Source organism: Lissotriton vulgaris, chromosome 4_1 (genome assembly GCF_964263255.1).
Source record: "Lissotriton vulgaris chromosome 4_1, aLisVul1.2, whole genome shotgun sequence".
In the NCBI taxonomy this organism is placed as follows: Eukaryota; Metazoa; Chordata; class Amphibia; order Caudata; family Salamandridae; genus Lissotriton; species Lissotriton vulgaris.
In genome coordinates this window covers 1290136541-1290158614 of record NC_141691.1, presented here as the reverse complement: position 1 = coordinate 1290158614, position 22074 = coordinate 1290136541, and the positions used below count along the sequence as shown (strand labels likewise).

The window sequence follows — 22074 nt, the reverse complement described above, 5'->3', positions numbered from 1 at the left end:
GCAAAGTGCAAAGCAGTGGACAGAGATAGCGAAAATATGTAGCATGTATATAGCTATAATCATCATTAAACTGATTGGATGTTAAAATTGGGCCTGTTAGGTGTATGGTTATTATTATTATTATTATTATTATTATTATGCAACTTATAACGCGCAGACTAAACCCGAAGGTATCAAGGCGCCTATCAAAACCAATCAACAAAATTTGCAGAGCACCACTACGGGTATGCACGTGTGAAAAGGTGAGTCTTTAGCGCGGATCTAAAGGTTTGCAAAGAGGAGCAGGATCTTACTTCCAGAGGGAGGGCATTCCACCATTTAGGTGCCAGGGAGGAAAAGGCCTTACCTCCCCATCTTGCTTTTCTGACACGAGGTACAGAAAGAAGAAGTTTGTGACTGGAGCGAAGATTCCTACTGGGGTTATGCTGAGAAAGAATGGATCCCATGCCTGTAGGGCTGGATTTAGCTAAAGCTTTATACACCAGGCACATTGATTTGAAAAGGATCCGGTACTCAACGGGGAGCCAGTGAAGTTGTTTTCGGGCTTCGGTGGCAGAGGCACGCTTCGGTAGGTCAAGAGCAAATCTCGCTGCCGCGTTCTGGACTACCTGCAAGCGCTGTAGATGACTCTTGTTCAGTCCTGCATACAGCGCGTTGCAATAATCCAGTCGCGAGCCAAAGAGAGCGACAGCAAGTTGCTTTCTTGCCTGGGGTGACAAAAAGTGCCTGATTTTCCTTAGAATGTGGATAATCCCCCAGCAGGTCGAAACAGTCCTGTTGACCTGTTGGCACATACTAAGGGTGGGGTCGATCATAACTCCCAAGTTTTTTGCTGACGAGGTGGGCTCGGGACACAAGCCTAGCGAGTTCGGCCACCACTCCGCCGACCAGATCGTTTCCTTTCCTCCAAAGACCATCACCTCCGTCTTCTCCCCATTCAGTTTTAGTGAGTTGTGGATCATCCACTGGCCAACTGCCTCCATGCAAGATCTAAAGTTGGCGGCAGTTGACGTAACTGGCTGGGAGAGAGAGACTAGGATCTGAGTGTCGTCCGCGTAGGAAACTACCTCCATCCCAAAAGATCTAATGAGTCTGGCAAGGGGGGTCACATAGATATTAAAAAGGGTAGGACTAAGGGCTGACCCTTGAGGGACCCCACATTGCACAGACAGGGATGGAGATAGAAACGATCCCAGCATAATCCTTTGTTCTCTATGGTCGAGAAAAGAGGAAAGGAGTCCCAGAGCAGGCCCGCGGACCCCGATCTCCCTCAGGCGAGATGTTAACACCACAGGAGACAGGGTATCGAAGGCCGCTGTGAGATCTAGAAGGATCAGGAGGGAGGTCTGACCCTCGTCAACTCTAGTGCGGATAGTATCCAGCACTATGGTGAGGGCAGACTCGGTGCTATGTTCCCTCCTGAAACCATGCTGGGAGAGATCCAAACAGCCCGAGCTCTCCACATATGCAGCCAGATGTTTATTCAAATGGGCTTCGAGCATCTTTGCGGGAGCCGGGAGCAGTGAGATGGGGCGAAAGTTTTTTAACACCCCGGGGTCCAGAGAAGGCTTTTTAAGCAAAGGTTTTACTACAGCATTCTTCCACTGCTGGGGAAAAATGCCTTCCTTCATCGCCCTGTTCATGATGTCAACCAGAGGAGGAAGGAGAGATTCTCTACACTGCTTGAGGATCTTTAGCGGGCAGACATCCAGCGGAGAGCCAGATTTGGTTTTGTCAAGCAGGATTTCAAGATCCTGACAGGAAAGAGGAGGAAAGGAAAATCAGATCCTGATGTTGAGAAGATTCAGCAGCACCGGGCTCAAGAAGAGCAGGCAGCAAGGGAACGGCGGTCAAGGATTTTTGGACCTCCAGAGCAGCATAGATGTCGGCGATCTTTGACTGAAAGAAGGCAGCTGTCTTGTTACACAGGTCCTGAGAGGCAATCACAGGATCCGGTGTCTGAAGGGCCGTAAGGGAATCAACAATCCTAAAGAGTTCTCTAGGAGATGAAAGTGAGGAAGTGAGTGCCGTGAAATATTCCTGCTTGGTCTTAATAACTTCCAATTTATAATTTTTAAGCAGGACCCTATGGGCTTCTCTATCCTTAGGGGCCCAGCTAGAATGCCATAAGCGTTCCTGCCTTCTTACTTCCTGTCTCCGAAGCCGGAGCTGTTCAGAGAACCAGGGAGCTGAAGGTCTTTTCCTAGCAGAATAGCATGACCTTGCAGGAGCCAGCTCCTCTAAGGCCTCCGCAATGGTGTTTTCAAATATAGAGACCGCTGTGGGGGTATCTGCCTCCCGAGGAATGGACAGGCTGGATGTCCATGGATGGAAGGAGTCTTCCCTGATCTTTTTGAGGTTCCTTCGCACTTCCATAGTGCTCGAGGCCCTTCTAATAAGGCTCCGTTCAGGATACATCATATTGAAGGGAACGGCCAGATGGTCCGACCAAGAGAGATAGAAGGGGTTGGCAACTGTCAGCCTAGGGTCGTTAGAAAAGATGCCATCGAGCGTGTGCCCCGCTCGGTGGGTGGGACCGTTCACCAGTTGGGTGAGTCCGCAGGCTGACATTATTTCTACCAGGGATATAGTGTCGTGAGCCTCCAATAGCTCTAGGTGGAAATTGAAATCTCCTAGAATGGTCAGATTTTGTCGGCCAAAATAGGGTTCCAAAACCTGCATCAATTTCAGCCCAAATCCTGCTCTTGGGCCAGGGGGGCAATAAACCAAGATTCCATTAAATGTTGGATTAACAGAATCCGAGAGGGAAAAATATAAGACCTGGAATATGTCTTTGGGGTCCGAAAGGGGTATAGTATGGCAGTGAAATTTGTCCTGATACAAAATAGCCAGGCCACCGCCAACACGGCCTAATCTATCATTTCGAGTTAGGCAGTAGCCCTCAGGGACCGCTTCGACCAGATCAGGGCCAGAAGAGTCTTTGGCCCAGGTCTCCGTGATAAAAACCCAGGAAGGTGTTTTATCTAAAACCAATTCCTTGAATACAATATTATTTTTAATGAGCGAGCGAGCATTGAGGAGAAGACAGGACTCGCTGGGATTTTTAGGTGTTGATGAAGGGCGGGGCTCCGGAGGAGCAGAGGGAGGAGAGAGCTGAGGCTCATCCGCATCACTCAGAAAGCACGCACAACCAGGACGTGACAAAAAATCCTCAGGTCTGTACCGGTGTGAGCATAGGGCAGGAGCGGGCTTCAGCCGCAGTACCTCCTTTAAAAAGTATTTCAAGACCGGGGCGCCTACCTTGTAATGGCCAGTGGTCCAGCCGTCCAGCCCGGCCTCAGCGCGGACGGGCGCAGACGGGCTGGACTCTGGCGTGACTCCGGCGTGGCTGCGGCAACCACGCTGCGCGCACACGCTGCGCGTCATCGCCCTCGCTTTAAGAAGAGCTCTAGCCAGTCCTCCTGACTGCTAGAGCGCGGGAGTGTCTATCGTTTCGTGCACCTACCCAAGATGGCGCTCCGAGAATTCTAAAGCGCGAGGGACCGGGCCGCCAAAGTAGCGGTGAGGGACACAATTTAACTGCAAGTATGCGCACAGGGGAATTTAAAAGCCAGGTAACAGCGCTAAAAATAAAATTGCATCAAATAAGTAAAGAATAAGTTTTTAAAATCATCAGCACACGAGCATATCGCAGTGAGCGCTCGCCAAACAGCGCTCGCCAAACACTGTGGAAGGTACCATAGAGTGGTTTCACTTTATAAGTGACTCCCACCTTCCAGCAGTGACCCACTGTCTGTCACAGCGCGTCAGTGCGAGGCGTTAGCTGCATTAGGTTGAATATACACTTTAAACGCATGCGCTGGGCAGAAGAGCAGGAGGCCTCTTAACTGTCAATGGACCGGCTTAGTCTATTCAGGCCCAGATCAGAGGCCCAGGGATCGAACGGGTAAGCGTTGCGACCTCCCACGCAAACATCACACACTCTCCAAGAGGGAACACACCCGCTCTGACAGACACCTACACACTCATGCCATCCTAGACAGCAGCTTCACACAGAAGTATATTGAATGTGTGCTGAGACGTGTGACCTTAGGTAGGAAAGCACGCAAATATACACGCATACTAACACAGTAACGCATGCGCACACAGAGTAACACAGACACCTACACACACTCATGCCATCCTAGACAGCAGCTACACACAGAGGTATTCGGAATGTGTGCCGAGACTTGTGACATTAGGCAGGCGCGCAAGCAAATACACACGCACACTAAGACAGAAACCGATGCACAAGCAAACAGTAACATACACTCACTAACACAAACACACACACTCAGACACGCACACACTGATTATGTCACTGATATATTGACCTCTCAGCAGGATATACACGTGTTTGATATAAGAATGGGGCACAGCACACAGACTATCAAAAACACACTACATTTCATGTATTGTCTTCCACACTCAGACGGGGCAATTCACAAACAAGTTCAGTTTAGGGCCCAAACATCTCAATTCACGGTGAAACACCATATTTTAGTTTATAACGCGTGAATTTATACTATGGTAATGTTAACACTTAATATTACGCTAGTAGTGCATTACAAAGTACGAGCAAATATGCTACAAGTGTGTGTTGTGCCTGCTCCAGGACAAGAATATGTACCTCAGTTGGAAAGAACGGACAAAGTTGTGCAGTTTGTGTGTATCTGCCAACTCAGTGTATGCACATTCTCAGAGTGTATACTGCTGAAGAGTTGTTTCTGTGAAAGGCAGAAAGAAGTGTGTGTCCAGGGTGGGAGCAGGGAGGGAACACTCCAAACTCCCAGGCCTCGTAAGGAAGGGGGTTGTACACAGGAAACATTTTTATGGCGAAATAAATTAAAGAAACCTAAAGAGTCAGTAAATTAATTGCACTCAAATGGCATATGTAGGCATGCTAAAATCCTTTCGCATAGGAGTAACCTGGAATGCACATCATTATCCCAGAATAACTTTAGGGGAATTGTGACTGTACTAGAATCTTCTATAAATTCCAGAAAAGTCAGACATTTATCCAAATGGCTACAGGAGTAACATGTCCAGCCTTTTTTTGAACAGAGCCTGTAGTAACCTTGGACTGGAACACACAGCTGGGGAAAGAGATTTAAAGCACGGAAGCCCTGGTTCAACAAGTAAAGTTTGTAATGTGTGAACTGCAGACACTACATTACACCCACTAATGAGACCGCCTCTGCACTTACAGCTTCCAAAAGTGACTCACCATCCGTCAGTTTCTTCTCCAAGGCGTGCACAGTAGTTCTACTAGGATAGCAGTATTTCCGAGCAGGCCCTCCGCCACAGTGTCGATGAAGGGGAGGCTGGTGCTCAGCCACGTCTTAATCAGCCGCCTCCATATGTCAGCGTGTGGGCCCTACATTAGGTCACAGCTCCCGCTGATAGAGCTACGAGTGGACTCGAATGTAGTGTGATTGAAGTGTGAATTAATGGCACTGGCAGACCTGCTCTGTGACAGCGCCTCTGAGCACTCCCGTTTCAGAGGTGCGGGAAGAACACTGGTGACTTCGAGCTGCCTTCAGGCGTTCATGGAAGTTGTGACGAACTAGGCAATTCACAGTCGCAGCCCAGCCAAGTTTACAGAGCCAATCTAGAAGCTGCTCTCTTGCTGCATATGCTAACAAGCATTTACAATGCAATGGTTTCGCCTTTGGAAAAGTTAGAGCTATAGGCATTGTAAATGACATTTGTATTTATGTGTTGGTTTTGAAAACAGATAAATAAATGGCATGGTCATTTACATTGCCATTAGCTTAATCTCGGCAGTCACTCTGCACTCCCTAGCATTCTGCAGTCACTCTGCACTCCCTAGCACTCCCTAGCAGTCTCTCTGCACTCCCTAGCACTCCCTAGCAGTCTCTCTGCAGTCCCTAGCACTCCCTAGCACTCACTAGTCACTCTGCACTCACTAGTCACTCTGCACTCTCTAGCACTCACTAGTCATTCTGCACTCTCTAGCACGCACTAGTCACTCTGCACTCTCTAGCACACCCTAGTCACTCTGCACTCTCTAGCACTCACTAGTCACTCTGCACTCTCTAGCACTCCCTAATCACTCTGCACTCTCTAGCACTCCCTAATCACTCTGCACTCTCTAGCACTCCCTGGCCAATGGCAACTAAATGGAGTTAGAAAATTCAGCAATTTGCGCAAGCTACTTAACAAATCACTAAATATAGGTCTCGCCTATGCAACAGCAATTGGCTTTGTCAATGTCTTTTAGCCATGCTGATTAGCAGCATGACTGAAAGTTAGGGGAGAAAACTCAATGCAGTGGCCAACACTAGCAGGGCAAGCAACACAATGCAGGAAGGATGGGGCAAGCTAAACAACAGATTGGGGGGAAGGGGAGCAAAACTGAAAACACAGAAAAATGTGATCTGTTATGACTTAAAATTATTAAAACCGTTAAATTAAACAGTGTGACCAAGCAACCCGGATTTACTGATGGCAAGCCCTTTTTTTATCATCTGTCCTGGCAGATTTCAGTAAACTCATAAGTTTGTGAAATATTCCAGTTGTTTTCAAAATCCGGTCACCCTATATGCAACGTACTTGATGTTGTAAACCACTGCATGCAAATAAACAAGCGCTTCTGACACATCTTAAAGCTCTCTTTCAGGCATTAAAGCCGCAGAACTTCAACCAGAGGTATTAAGCAAAACTACAGGTGCAATATATAGGTAAGACCTACGCTTTTCCAGATCCCTAGGAGCGAGGAACTTTATAAAGGTCGGAATTTGGGGGAATAGTATATATGGCCGCTGGGGGATTCAGCCAAAATAAAGCTCAGAATAAGGCTAGAATTACTGCGTGAATCCCAATGGTCAGTGTTTCTAACTCCAGTTTCCGTTATCTTTTGTTTGCTTTTTTGGTTTCATTTTGTAAGGAACAGCCATTACCATCTTCGTATATACCGTTGTCTGCTATCAGACAATACATAACTAAATTAAAGCGCACAACTAAAGTTCCATTTGAATTCTTCTACTGACCTCGATTTTCATAAAATGCTTTAAATAAATACCCAAACCTAACTGCCACAAGACCATACATGTGAGAGAAAAGGCGTTATGCAACCTAAACAGTCGATTGCACACTTTTTTTAACGGGACAAATCAAACTATAAATGGGAGCTCTAAAGGAAATGTTCACAATACAAAGAAATAAGTCCATGTCCTGCTCTGGATTGAAGTTTTCGAGTGCTGCCAGCCTGTTCACCTTGTAGGCCCTTTTCTAGTCATTGAAGAGGCACACGTGATCAAAACCTATTGGACCAATTGGGAGACTGTTATTTACTGCCGTTTTATTTCTTCGTTATTTTACCCCCATTCATTTGGGAGATTACGTTCTTAACCAAGATGACAAATGTCACACTGCAAGGGGTATATTTTAGGATTCAACGAGTACGTCTAGGGCCTTACTCAACCCCCTCGAATGGACGATGTATGTTTAGGGACTAACCCAACCCCTTCACAATTAACTTGTTTTTAAAAATGTGATAAGTATTACACTGTATTTGCCTTCTCCCTGTTACTTATATGGCTCAGTAGAGCCAAAAAAAAGTATCTTGAGGGTGCGTATGATCCGTTACGTTTTAAGATTAAATAGTTATATTGGAGTTCTCAAATGCATCGATGGCCATAACATTGTGGCACAACGCACAAGGGATGGGTAATGCCAAGGCCTGGTATAAAGTAAACATATATATACATTAATAGTACAAGTTCGTATTCCATTTCTGACCACCCTTCTTATCTCGGTGACCTCTTAAGGCTTTCCCTTCCCAAGAATAAGCGGGGTTCGCAGTGCCCCGTCCATTTCATAAGCGTGGGGGTCCCTTTTAGACCGCAATCCCATGAATTTGTCGACATTCCTTCTCCCGGGTCTCACCGGGTCCTCGATTGTAGGCCCACCCAGCTCTCCCGGCTCCTCTTCTTCCAGCTCCTCCTCCTCCAGCTGTTCCAGGCCAGGGGTGTTGGGTGCGGGAACTCCTCGGCCACCCCTTCGATGCACCCCCCGATGCTCATCATCGTCCATGGGCCCAGAACCCTCCTCAAGCAACAGCGACTCATCGGCTGACCCAGATCCGTGCAGCCCGTTTCCGAATTCCGAACCCGCCGCCATCATTCACCAGGCGCACACCAAGGAACGAGGTGGGAGAAAAGCGGTATGTCGAGCGCAGCAATATGAGCTTGAGAGGTGACTAATTTATCGTGCGACATGACGAAAATTAACCTCTTAACTGCTAGGACCCCTCCCTTCCAATACTTGGTGTTAAATTATTAAGCCCATGTCTTTCTCTCTTATAATTATTTTAAAATTAGGGATACCTCGCTGTTAAACCTTCATAATTTATTTCCCACAAAGGGTCTTAAATGCTCGCTTGCATAGTTACTTCAGGCGAGACACTCTGTCTCCTACCGATTTTGCAGCTGGGAATCCAGGGGGGGGGGGGCGGGAAAGACACGGACAGCGGGAGGGGGGGGGGGGCGGGAAAGGAACTGACAGCGGGAGGGGGGACAGGAAAGGAACCACTCACCTTGACTTCCTCGGCCGGCGGTCGGCCGCCAAATGGCCCAAACAAACCTCGACGAGCCAAAAAAAAAAAAAGCCCCGCCCACTGTTGCATGACGTGGCCAAAAGAGAAAAATTCTCGGGAACGCCCCCGAATCTGATCCGGCCTTGACGGACAGATCCGGCACCCAATGGCTAGCCTCCATTTATGGAGCTAGCCAATGGGAGCCGGGGGACGTTCCTGAAGTCCTTATTGTAATCAATAGATTTCGCCTGCGCCGAAAAGCTGCGCAGAGCGCAGCCTTCGGCAGGCGAAACCCAATAAACTGCACTAGAGCAGCGTGAGGAATGGCGTGGTTGGGGGCTGCCAGCTTTCCTGAGGACACTTAGCGGCTATGGCTTGAATCCTGCTGACTCCTAACATTACGCTTGTAAGAGAGGGCTCACGTGTGCATGCAAGACTGGGCACAGCAGGGCACCCGTCCAAACTGACATACAAATTTCACCACAAAGCCAAGCTCAACCTATGTGTTGTCAGTTATTCAAACGTCCGGCCACCCTCACTCATGGAAAAAGGCAAACTGCCAGGGGCCTCACTGTAATAAAAGCAGTGCGCTGGCAAGGTGGGAAATCTTTTAATCAATCAGAAGATTTAATATGGGGCCCAGGGGCAACACAACAAACAGAAGGCAATGCCACGACAACCCAATAAAGAAACCACCCCTGTGTAGAAGAACAAGAAAAAAATCCTCGATTTACTCAAGGGTTTGCTCCTGCCATGCAGTTCCCATCAATACTTTTATTGCAAATGTAGCAGTGATACTGTCAATGAGGTCATAGATGTCATGACTGATGTAATATGTGGGGTAATTATTCTCTTATAGGGTTGCCCATGGCAAAATACTGCCCCTAAAATACTTGCAGCGACTCTTAGCATGACATACCATTGAGAATATATATATATATATATATATATATAAATATATATAAGGGACCTACTATAGGTATTTTAACATTTGAAGAGCTGTTTAAATGAAAGGATGTGGCATGAGGCCCACTGTGGGGAACAATGATACCTCCAACGAAAACTATATATCCAGCATGCAACAGAAACACTAATGCAAGTCAGCGTAAGCCCACTAATAGGCGGACATATAAAAGGATGCATGCAGGGTTGGAGATCTATGCAGTATCTTATCAGCTGCCAGATGAAGGGACCGGATCCCCGAAACGCGTTGCAGGAGAAAGGAAGCCTGGAAATGTTGTTGCTTGTATTCTGCTCTACTGAACGGAAAGGCTCACATCGGTTGAGAGTGCTCTCTTCAAAGCTTTGAGCAATTGGAAAATAAAATAAAAAATACATACATACATGCATATATATATATATATATATATATATATATATATATATATATATATATATATACACACACACACACACACACACACACACACACACACACACACACACACACACACACACACACACACATATATATACACACATACGCACAGTACCCACTGGCGATTGAGAGTAGGAAGTTATAATTAGGACCTAGTTTCCATAGGAAAAGCATTTTTGTATTGCCAAAAACTTTAAGCCGTTTTATTAATCTTCACGAAACTTTCAAAATGAGTATGCCACTCATGTCAGCTGCTGTCTTGAAAGTTTCGGGGTGATTCGTCAAGTGGGACTGAGAAAAAGGGTGGGGGGACCCCATGTAATTTCCAATGGGGATTTTGAACACAACTACTGCCCGAACTGCTCGACTGAATTACAGGGGACCACGCAGAAGACAACAAAAAGAGTGCATCAAACGAACTATAAATAAACCTAAGAGTAGGGGAACATGTAACAGGGGAAGTAGCCTTGAAAATGAAAAACGCACCTAAAGGCGGAAAAAAATTGAAACATTTCACCAATGAAAAGAAAGAAATATTAAAAGGCACATAAAGGCACCAATGAAAAGCGATGCGCATGATGAAAGTCATTGAGTGAATACAGCATGTCTTGAAGACAGCGCATGCGCGCTGCCTAGGCTCAACTTAAAAACGGTCACGTGAAAGACCTAGTTTAGCGCCTTACAAATTAAACATTACAATTACTTTACACAGGGAAACATCTCACCGAATACTCATGAACCTCTTACTTCACTTTACGGTACAAATTTTGCCCTTTAAATTATGGATTTAACCATATACCTTTTGTTAAAACAAATACACACTAAAATTCCATGGGATAAGCCATATATGCAGATGTGCATAGCATGGTATGCTATTACCATTAACAAGGGAGGGGTAACACGACTCACGAAGCCACAACTCTCGTGAGTCATAGGGCCTTTCCACACTGAACCTCTCTACAAACACAACAATAGTAATAAAATAAATAAAAAGGCAGTTACAGCTATACAGAAACACACAGACACAATCAACCATTTCTTTAGCTTAAGCAACACAACTAGAAGCGTAGATATACCAATTCTAAACAAACAATTTCTACTTTTAGATTCAGTGTACAACCAAAAACGTTCGATCTATGGCTGTACCATTCAAATAACATCTGGCAAAAGAAGAAGATGTTATCTCCGATTTTACCCACTTAGTTACTGAAGCATTTCCTCAGATTGACTTATGTTGATGTATTAAGATCTTGTTTACACCACTTTTAATTTCTGTATTACAGACATTTACTGCTGAACACTTAAATCCCTTTGCCGTAAATTAATTTTTAACATTATAATTTTCAAATGTCATCTCGTTTGTCTGCATTGCGTCTATGAGAATCGTGCATAACAAAAATTCCAAAGCAGGGTCCTCAAACTTTGATGCAGAGTCCCCCACCATCACGGTCTAATATAACTCACTCATATTGACAATGTTAGTCTTACAATTATGTAAAATGTTAAATAATTCAAGCAGCATCAAACATTAATTTGTGGTGTTTGAAAGCATTTCCTTCAAGAAATATATACAAAATTGATATGCAATTTTCAGGTTAAGACCATATTCTGGCTTGTATACTGGATGGGAAAAAGCTACTGAGTTTCAAAATCGCTTGTTTAATAGCAGCTGAAATTTCAGTTTATCATCTTGCCAAAGCAGCATCTCCCCAACCATGGATATCCTTTTGCGCCCCCAATGGAGAATGTACGGTACAATTTGAAGAGGAGTGCTCTAAATACGTCATGCAAGCTGTACTTCTACATCACTTCTTTTCATTTTCTCATTGCCCACGTTCCTTATACTCTGCACCACTAGTTGGCTTTTGACAAAAAATAAAGTATTAGACCACTTAAATAGTGAACATTGAATAGTAATGAAAAGAAATCTACCTTGTTGGACATCTGCTGGCAGTGCTGCTCTGTCGTATGGATTAGGGTCTGGTCCAAGTCAACCATTAACACTAGCTTCTTGTCCCGCTGCAGCCGATGCTGGTCTTCTCGTCCTAGTAATTCAGCTTGCTTTAACAAGATTGGCAAAGAAGCATGGAATTAGTAGGACATTTACACAGCCCAAACAAGAGAAAACAAATTGAAAGGCCCATTTTTAAAGTCACTGTCTTACTGCATATTTTTTTAAGAACTAGTGTTTCAAGGCCAGTCCTAAATCAACCAATTGTTCCCGCACTCACGAACCACAGCAACAGTGCATGCTCTTTTCTGGCTTGAATCAGGAAATCGCAGTCCAATTCTGCTGTATTATTAAATAAGATCCAACAAGGAAACTTTAATTAAAATATTAAAATAAAAACCAGTTTATCATTGTCAACTGACATGTATATCTTCAAGCGGCTTGACAGGCAACCGTGAGGAGATATATACACACATATATATATATATATACATATATATACATATCAACACAACTTTTTCCCCGACAGGGAAAACAACGGGTCGCACAGCCAACTTGGATTTAAACAGCAATCCTTTTTATTTATTTCTTTTCAAAGGGCAACAGGCGCGTTGATCTACGCGTTTCGGTGTCACTCCACCTTGCTCACGATCACCGGGTTTGCCCCACCCTCAAACATTTAAACACATTTTTTACATTTTTTTCAAAAATGAGTATTTCCTGTCACATGTTCTACTAAGGATTCTGGTCCTTGTAGTTTTTCAGATTGTTTGAACAAAAAAGGTATTAATGATAGTGCAACCAACTCAACAATTTTAAAATTAAAAGTAAATGTTCGGTGCATTAACTCATGCGCCTTCCAATAGGCTCCTTATCGGAGGAACTATATGTGCACCTTTGAAAAGAAATTTGAATCAGAACTATATGCACAATGTATAATGATAATTATCAGTATCAGTCAGCCTATTGGAAGGCCGCACAAAGATTGAGACATAAGCCTATTGGAAGGCGCATTTGTTAATGCACCGAACATTTACTTTTAATTTTAAAATTGTTGAGTTGGTTGCACTATCATTAATACCTTTTTTGTTCAAACAATCGGAAAAACTACAAGGACCAGAATCCTTAGTAGAAAAGGTGACAGGAAATACTAATTTTTGAAAAAATTTTTAAAAATGTGTTTAAATGTTTGAGGGTGGGGCAAACCCGGTGATCGTGAGCAAGGTGGAGTGACACCGAAACGCGTAGATCAACGCGCCTGTTGCCCTTTGAAAAGAAAGAAATAAAAATGATTGCTGTTTAAATCCAAGTTGGCTGTGCGACCCGTTGTTTTCCCTGTCGGGAAAAAGTTGTGTTGATAATTAGCGGCTTGGTTCTGCCGCAGGATACCGAACATGCGAGAGTGCTGCAGAAACTCCCGCAAAGGAACCGCTCTGGAGGTAATATATATATGTATATATATATTAAACACACATTTGCCCCACGGAAAGAAGCCACGTACACCATCTGTTCGTTTCAGTTAATTTTATCGCAGCTAGCACCAGGGAATCATGAAAGGGCCCGCAGAAGTTGTTGCGCCAAACATGTTTCGGGAATGTAGAATCCCTTCGTCAGTGGCAGGCAGGAAGCAAACAGAACGGACACCTCAGCACATTATATTGCGGGATCCCGCCCCAGTGGGCGTGGCAATTGAGCATTGTGGGTCCTGTAGTGCTGAAATTTACCGTTCCTGTATGCCCCAGATTGTGTCCATTAAAGTCCAAGTGGAGCTGTGGGTTATCCAACCAGTTCCCCTGTCTCCGCTTTGTAGGTGCGATAAGCGAACTCGTGTGCAGGGCAGCACAGTGTCTCCTCAGCCAACACCTGTCTGGTACTGACTTGGATCCGCATAGACGCGGTGGGCTTCTCTCCAAGCGACTGGGCGCAGCCGCTAATCAATTAAACACACATTTGCCCCACGGAAAGAAGCCACGTACACCATCTGTTCGTTTCAGTTAATTTTATCGCAGCTAGCACCAGGGAATCATGAAAGGGCCTGCAGAAGTTGTTGCGCCAAACATGTTTCGGGAATGTAGAATCCCTTCGTCAGTGGCGGGCAGGAAGCAAACAGAACGGACACCTCAGCACATTATATTGCGGGATCCCGCCCCAGTGGGCGTGGCAATTGAGCATTGTGGGTCCTGTAGTGCTGAAATTTACCGTTCCTGTATGCCCCAGATTGTGTCCATTAAAGTCCAAGTGGAGCTGTGGGTTATCCAACCAGTTCCCCTGTCTCCGCTTTGTAGGTGCGATAAGCGAACTCGTGTGCAGGGCAGCACAGTGTCTCCTCAGCCAACACCTGTCTGGTACTGACTTGGATCCGCATAGACGCGGTGGGCTTCTCTCCAAGCGACTGGGCGCAGCCGCTAATCAATTAAACACACATTTGCCCCACGGAAAGAAGCCACGTACACCATCTGTTCGTTTCAGTTAATTTTATCGCAGCTAGCACCAGGGAATCATGAAAGGGCCCGCAGAAGTTGTTGCGCCAAACATGTTTCGGGAATGTAGAATCCCTTCGTCAGTGGCAGGCAGGAAGCAAACAGAACGGACACCTCAGCACATTATATTGCGGGATCCCGCCCCAGTGGGCGTGGCAATTGAGCATTGTGGGTCCTGTAGTGCTGAAATTTACCGTTCCTGTATGCCCCAGATTGTGTCCATTAAAGTCCAAGTGGAGCTGTGGGTTATCCAACCAGTTCCCCTGTCTCCGCTTTGTAGGTGCGATAAGCGAACTCGTGTGCAGGGCAGCACAGTGTCTCCTCAGCCAACACCTGTCTGGTACTGACTTGGATCCGCATAGACGCGGTGGGCTTCTCTCCAAGCGACTGGGCGCAGCCGCTAATCAATTAAACACACATTTGCCCCACGGAAAGAAGCCACGTACACCATCTGTTCGTTTCAGTTAATTTTATCGCAGCTAGCACCAGGGAATCATGAAAGGGCCCGCAGAAGTTGTTGCGCCAAACATGTTTCGGGAATGTAGAATCCCTTCGTCAGTATATATATATATATATATATATATATATATATATATCTATATCTATCTATCTATCTATCTATCTATCTATCTATATATATATATATACACACACATATATATATTTTAAGGAGACCTTTATAATATCTCTCCAACTATACCAGAAACCACAAGCAAGGTTCCTTTCTTGCATAAAAATAGATTTTATTATTGGACGGGGTTTACAAGATCATAAGGTTTTTGAAGACTGGAGGTGGGCGAAGCACTGAAAGCTAGAGCAAGGTTCGAGACTGAAGTCATTGACTTAAAGCCGGGCGGGATGCACTGCCATACCTGCCCCAGTCTTACTGAATCCTGAGATTGGAGGCTGAAGCGGTTCTGGGGGCCCGAGGAGGTTCTTTTATTCTACTCTTCAGGACACTGGCAGCACGAAGATTATCCCTGCAGTCCGAATTTCCGCTGTGACAAGATCGGAGTATCGCCATGCACCACTTACCTGGGAAAGAGATGTATCCTGGGAACTGCAGTCCACTCACTGACTTGGGTGAGCAAACATTTGAGGGGCGGAGCAGACGTTCACCAATTGTGACGCAGCAGTATGCATTTAATGTTAGTGCGAAACACCCTGAACATTTAGGCACTGAAGAAGGCCAGACAAGCCGAAATGCATTCGCCACTAAATAAATAAATGTGCTTCCAAGTTTCCCCTATGTGGCCTCTGCTCGTTCTTATAAAGGAGTTGCTTTGGTGATACTAAGGACGCAAGCCAGAGACCCGCTACAGAGGCCCCCACTTTTCAAGTTGGCCCGGTCCCCTCTAGCAGCTGCTCCGGCAGGTTTGTGTGTCTTCCAAGGAATTGGATCGGTCTGGGCCCGTCCTCGAGTTCGGGACTACATACGGCGGTTGCAATGAAGTCATTGACTTCAAGCTGGGCGGGATGCACTGCCATACCTGCCCCCGTCTTACTGAATCCTGAGCTTGGAGGCTGAAGCGGTTCTGGGGACCAGAGGAGGCTCTTTTATTCTACTCTAAAAGACACTGGCAGCACAAACATTATCCCTGCAGTCCCCATTTCCACTGTGACAAGATCGGAGTATCGCCATACACCACTTACCTGGGAAAATAATGTATCCTGGGAACTGAAGTCCACTACAAGTCCGTGAACGGAGTTGGGTGTGCAAATATTTGAGGAGCGGAGCAGACGTTCACCAATTGGACGCAGCAGGATGCATTTAATGTTAAGTTCGAAGCACCCTGAACATTTAGACGCCGAAGAAGGCCGGACAGGCCGAAATGCATTCGTCACTAAATAAATAAAGATGCTTCCAAGTTTCCCCTACGTGGCCTCTGCTCGTTCTTATGAAGGAGTTGCAATAGATAGATAGATATAGTTAAGGAGACCTTTATAATATTTCTCTAACTATACCAGAAACCACAAGAAAGGTACCTTTCTTGCATACAAATAGTTTATTATTGGACGGGGTTTACAAGATGAACAAGTTACTTACCTTCGGTAACGATATATCTGTAAGAAACATTAGTTAGTGTTAGATTCCTTACCTTAGAATATCCCCAGGCGTCAGTCTGGATCCGGAAACTTTTGCGTAGCAGTACCCCTGCGCGTCGGTAGGCGTCGTCTGCAGGCGTCCTCTGCGGCTCCGCGTCCGTCGTTGGCGTCGTGCGCCGTGATGACGTCGCTGGAGTATATAGACGCCGCCTCCGCGCGCTGACGTCAGTTCTTTGTACACAGCTTTTCCGCGCCAGGAGACGCAGAGCCATGAGAGAACCAACACTGGTGCCATGTAAAAACTAGGGCCCTGAAAGGGATGTCCTTAACCCTAGGTATCAGTTCGCAGAACGGGGAGGATGGGTGGGTTCGGTAAGGAATCTAACACTAACTAATGTTTCTTACAGATATATCGTTACCGAAGGTAAGTAACTTGTTCATCTGAAAGAAACACGTTAGTGTTAGATTCCTTACCTTAGAATACATACCCCAGCAATACCAACCCCGGTGGTGGGTCTGCGAACCAATACAATACTACACCAGAAAGTCCTGGAGGACAGAACGGCCAAAGAAGCCATCCCTCCGGACTTGACTGTCCAGGCAGTAGTGCCTCGCAAAGGTGTGCAGCGAGGCCCACGTAGCCGCTTGGCAAATGTCCTGCAAGGGGACTCCCCGGCCCAGGGCAGTGGTAGCCGCCGTGGCCCGAGTGGAATGGGCCCTCAGCCCAACAGGAGGCTCCTTCCGAGCCAAAGAGTAGCACGCTTTGATGCAGAGGACGACCCATCGAGAGATGGTTCGTTTACAGACCGCCCGTCCCTTCTTCGCACCCACGTAGCCAACAAACAGTTGGTCATCCACCCGGAACTGGCGTGTGCGATCCATGTAAAATGAAAGCGCACGTTTTGGGTCCAGACGATGGAGCCGCTCTTCATCCTTTGAAGGATGCGGAGGCGGGAAGAAGGAAGGGAGGGTGATGGACTGCCCGATGTGAAAGGCCGAAACAACCTTGGGCAGGAAAGAAGGTCTAGTCCTCAGAACCACCTTATCAGGATGAATGGACAGGAAAGGAGGTTGGACAGAAAGAGCCTGGAGCTCACTCACTCTCCTGGCAGAGGTGATGGCAACCAGGAAAGCCGTCTAAAGTCAGGAGACGGAGAGGACAAGAATGAAGGGGCTCAAAGGGAGCACACATTAGAAAGGTCAGAACCAGGTTCAAATCCCACTGAGGCATCACAAACGGAACAGGTGGAAACATGTGAGTGATGCCTTTCAAGAATCGAGTGACAATCGGGGATTTGAACAAAGAAGGCTGATCAGGAAGCCTCAAAAAGGCTGAAAGGGCAGAAAGGTAGCCCTTGATAGTGCCCAGAGCAGAGCCCTGCTGGGCAAGAGAAAGAAGAAACAGAAGAACCTCCGAAAGAGGGGCAGAAAGAGGATCCACAGCCTTTGCTGTGCACCATGCCACAAATCTGTTCCACCGACAGGCGTATACCGACTTAGTGGAGGGACGCCTGGCTGCCAGAATAACATCACAGACTTCAGGAGGCAAGTCAAATGGCCTCAACTGCCGCCGCTCAATCTCCAAGCATGGAGGTGGAGACTGGACAGGTTCGGGTGGAGGACCGTCCCCTGCTGCTGCGACAGAAGGTCCTCCTGAAGGGGCAGGCGGATCGGGGGACCGACTGACATGCTGAGTAGCTCGGGATACCAATACCTTCGAGCCCAGTCCGGAGCCACAAGGATAACTTGGGCCCGGTCGCGCCTGATCTTCTTCAGCACTCTGGGCAGAAGTGGTATAGGCGGAAAGGCGTATAACAGACCGCAACTCCACTCGCGCCGAAAGGCGTCGCCACGCGAGTGCCGTCTTGGAAACTCCAACGCGCAGAACTGATGACATTGCGCGTTCTCTTCTGTGGCGAATAGATCTAACCAAGGCTCTCCCCATTGCCGAAAGATGCCTTGCGCCACGTCCGAGTTCAGACGCCATTCGTGATCCATCGAGCACCGACGGCTGAGTTCGTCCGCCCTGGCGTTCAGAGAACCTGCCAGGTGTTGAACCGTCAGAGTCACGCCCTGACGTTCCAGCCATTGCCAGAGGCGCAGAGCCTCCTGGCAAAGGGTCCACGACCCCACTCCGCCCTGTTTGTTGCAGTACCACATGGCGGTGGTGTTGTCGGTGAACACCTGCACTACACTCCCGTTGACAAAGGGGAGGAATGCCTTCAGTGCCAGACGAATCGCCCGCAGCTCCAACAGGTTGATATGGAGCCGGGACTCCGCCGGAGACCAGATGCCTCTGATCTCTGCCTCTCCCAAGTGGCCACCCCAGCCTTGGAGGGACGCGTCTGTCACGACAACGTGCTCCGGTTGGGGAAGGGAGAGGGACTTGCCCCTGACCCAATCGCGGTCCGTAAGCCACCACTGCAGTTGTCTCGCAGTGCCCTCCGAGATCAAGACGTGGTCGGACAAGTTGCCCTGATGCTGGGCCCACTGAAACTTCAGGTCCCACTGCAGAGCCCGCATCCGCCACCGGGCGTGATGCACCAGAAGGATGCAGGAAGCCATCAGTCCCAGCAGCCGCAGCGTCAACCTGACCGAAACTCGGGATAGCGGCTGAAAGATGGGAATCAAAGCCTGAATATCCCGAACCCGCCGTTCCGGAGGATAAACCCGAAACTGCGCCGAGTCCAGAACCGCTCCGATGAAAAGGAGCTTTTGAGAGGGACACAGGTGTGATTTCGGCACATTGATGGAGAACCCCAGGTCGTGCAAGAGGTCTGCCGTCATCTGAAGGTGGTGGACGACTGTCTGGGGCGAGCCCGCCTTCAACAACCAGTCGTCTAGGTAGGGGGAAGACTGAAACCCCTAACCTGCGCAGATGGGCTGCGACCACCGCCATCACCTTTGTGAACACCCGTGGGGCGCTGGTAAGGCCGAAGGGAAGCACGATAAACTGAAAGTGCTCCAGGCCTACCGTGAACCGCAGGTAACGCCGGTGGGCCGGCAGGACGGGGATGTGAAAATAGGCGTCCTGCAAGTCCAACGCTACCATCCAGTCTTGTGGGTCTAGAGCAGCCAAGACCTGAGCTAACGTCAACATCTTGAACTTCTCCTTCCGGAGGAAACCGTTGACGTTCCTTAGATCCAAGATAGGACGTAGGCCCCCCTTGTCCTTCTTGGGCACCAGAAAGTAGTGGGAATAGCAACCACGTCCTACTTCTGGCCCAGGAACGCGCTCGATGGCCCCCTTGGCCAAGAGGGCCGTAACTTCCTCCTGCAGAAGTGTCAAGTGGTCCCCCGACACACGGTGGTTCTGCGGTGGCATGGCTGGAGGAGAGGTCTCGAAGGGGAGGGAGTAGCCCCTTCGGACAATTTGCAGCACCCACCTGTCCGAAGTGATCGTGCGCCAGTGAGTGTGGTGATGGCGAACCCTGCCACCCACTGGCGTCACATGGGGCCGAAAGCACGGACTAGGAGGATTTTGGGGTAGATGCTGCGGAGGAGGGTGTGGTCTGACCCCGCCGTTGTCCCCGACCGCCACCACGGCGGTTTCCACGGCCGCCACCGCGTTGAAAGGATTGTTGCGGCGCGTGGCTGGCAGCACGTGTGGGGGCGCCCCTTCCTTGGCCACGAAAGGGGCGAAACGAACCCGGTTGCTGATGCTGGGTCGAGAGACCCAAGGACTTGGCCGTGACCCTGGAGTCCTTGAAGCGTTCCAGCGCGTGGTCCGCCTTGTCACAGAACAGGTGACAGCCATCAAACGGCATGTCCATCAATGTACTCTGGACATCAGCCGAAAAATTGGCGGATCTCAGCCAGGCGTGGCGACGAATCGCCACCGTCGTTGACATAGCTCTGCCTAGCGAGTCGGTCGTATCAAGACCACACCGTATCTAATATTTCGCTGCATCTCGGCCCTCAGCCACAGCCTGACCGAGTTTTGCCCGCACCTCCATGGGGCATTCTGGCAGCAGTTCCGCGACCGTATCCCACACAGAGTGGGTGTAGCGGCCCAAGAGGCCGGCGGTGTTGCAAGACCGCAGGCCCAAACTAATGGACGAGAAGACCTTCTTGCCAAATTGGTCATACCTCTTGGATTCCCGGTCGGGTGGGGCCGACGGGAATGCGGACTGGGAGGTCGAGGCCTGGATCACCAGACTCTCAGGAGTGGGGTGGGTAGACAGGAACTTGGGGTCGTCCGGACAAGGACGGTGGCGCCTGGCCACGTTCCGATCGACAGGCGCACCTGAAGCGGGCCTGGACCACGTGCCCAACAGAACGTCCGACAAGGCTTCATTAAACGGCAGCAGTGGCTCCTGTGGGCATGACTGCGGTTTGAAGACCTCGGTGAGGATGTTAGGCCTCACGGCCGCGACGGGGAGCTCAAGGTGTAAGGCCTTGGCAGCCCTCATCAGCACCACAGAATAAGCAGCTCCCTCCACCAATGCCACGGAAGGAGGAGAGATCAGACCAGGGTTAGGAGAGTCGTCCAGACCACTGGCATCCCCCAAGCCACCTGTCCAGTCCGGGTCATACTGGCACTCGTGTGACAGAGGGTCCTCGGACCCCTCCCAACCTTCACCGAACTCTTCATCTTCTCCGTATTCGGAGTCAACGATGTAGACCGGCTCCTCGGGGTTCATGGGCCCCATCGGCGCCGGTACCGGCGTCGAGCGACGCCCGTCCGGCCCAGCGTCCGTGAAGGTAAGGGGACGGCGGCGCCGGAGCCGGAGCCGGAGCCGGAGCCCCAGTGCCGCCCGAAGCCGGCACCGAGGAACCAGCGTCGCGCGGAGCCGTGGGCAACCCCGATGGAATCGGCGCCGGGTTGGATGGGCGTCCATCCGGCGTCGACCCCGAAGGCCCTAGCGGCGCCGGGATCGGCGCCGCCGGCGGCGCCGGAGCATCCGACGGCGTCGAGGTAGGGTCAGCAGAACCGCTAGGGCCCCCGGACGGGTTCACTGGGCCCGCAGGCGCCGTGGAACCCGCCGGAGGAGACAGGGCCCTCATGGCCATGAGGAACGCCTCTATCTCCTCAGGCGTCGCACCGTGCCCAGGGACCTGAGGGTATGGGGCAGGCCGCGCCGGCGACTCTCGCGGAGCCGCGGGGTTGGGGTCACCCGAACCCCCGGCCGCATCGCGCGAGCGTCGGGGGGAGTCGGGGGTACGATGACGACGCCCCGACTTCTTGTGTTTCTTACCTGACGAGGATGACGAGTGGTGTCGACTTCCGGAACGCTCGGCGCGGCCCCGCGACCGCTCCCTCGAACGCTCTCTCGACCTCCGGCCGGACTGGGACCGCTCCCGGTCCCGACGTGGGGCCGACACCCGGAGCTCCAGTAGCTTGCGGGACCGCTCCCGTCTAGCTTTGCTGGTGAGGGCCCGGCAGTCGACGCAGGAGTCCACGTCGTGGTCGGGGCCCAGACACCGGAGACAGAGGCGGTGATTGTCTGTGACCGACATCGTGCGCTCACGGTCATCACAGTGCTTGAACCCAGGCATCCTAACAGGCACAAAGTGATAATAAGTCGAAAAACTTGGTCAAAGACCGGAGTACTGCTCTTCAGATCTGCGTCCACTGGCGCGGAAAAAAGAAGAACTGACGTCAGCGCGCGGAGGCGGCGTCTATATACTCCAGCGACGTCATCACGGCGCACGACGC

General features: G+C 49.1%; 1 protein-coding gene across 1 annotated transcript in view; it reads right to left on the bottom strand.

Annotated features, from left to right (window-relative positions):
• Positions 1–22074, bottom strand: part of CTDP1 (CTD phosphatase 1) — a 936891-nt gene that overhangs the window by 791224 nt on the left and 123593 nt on the right. The window contains exon 4 of the mRNA XM_086965522.1: positions 11871–11999. Within this exon, the coding sequence (XP_086821648.1) occupies positions 11871–11999 (129 nt within the window). The remainder of the gene's footprint in view (positions 1–11870; positions 12000–22074) is intronic.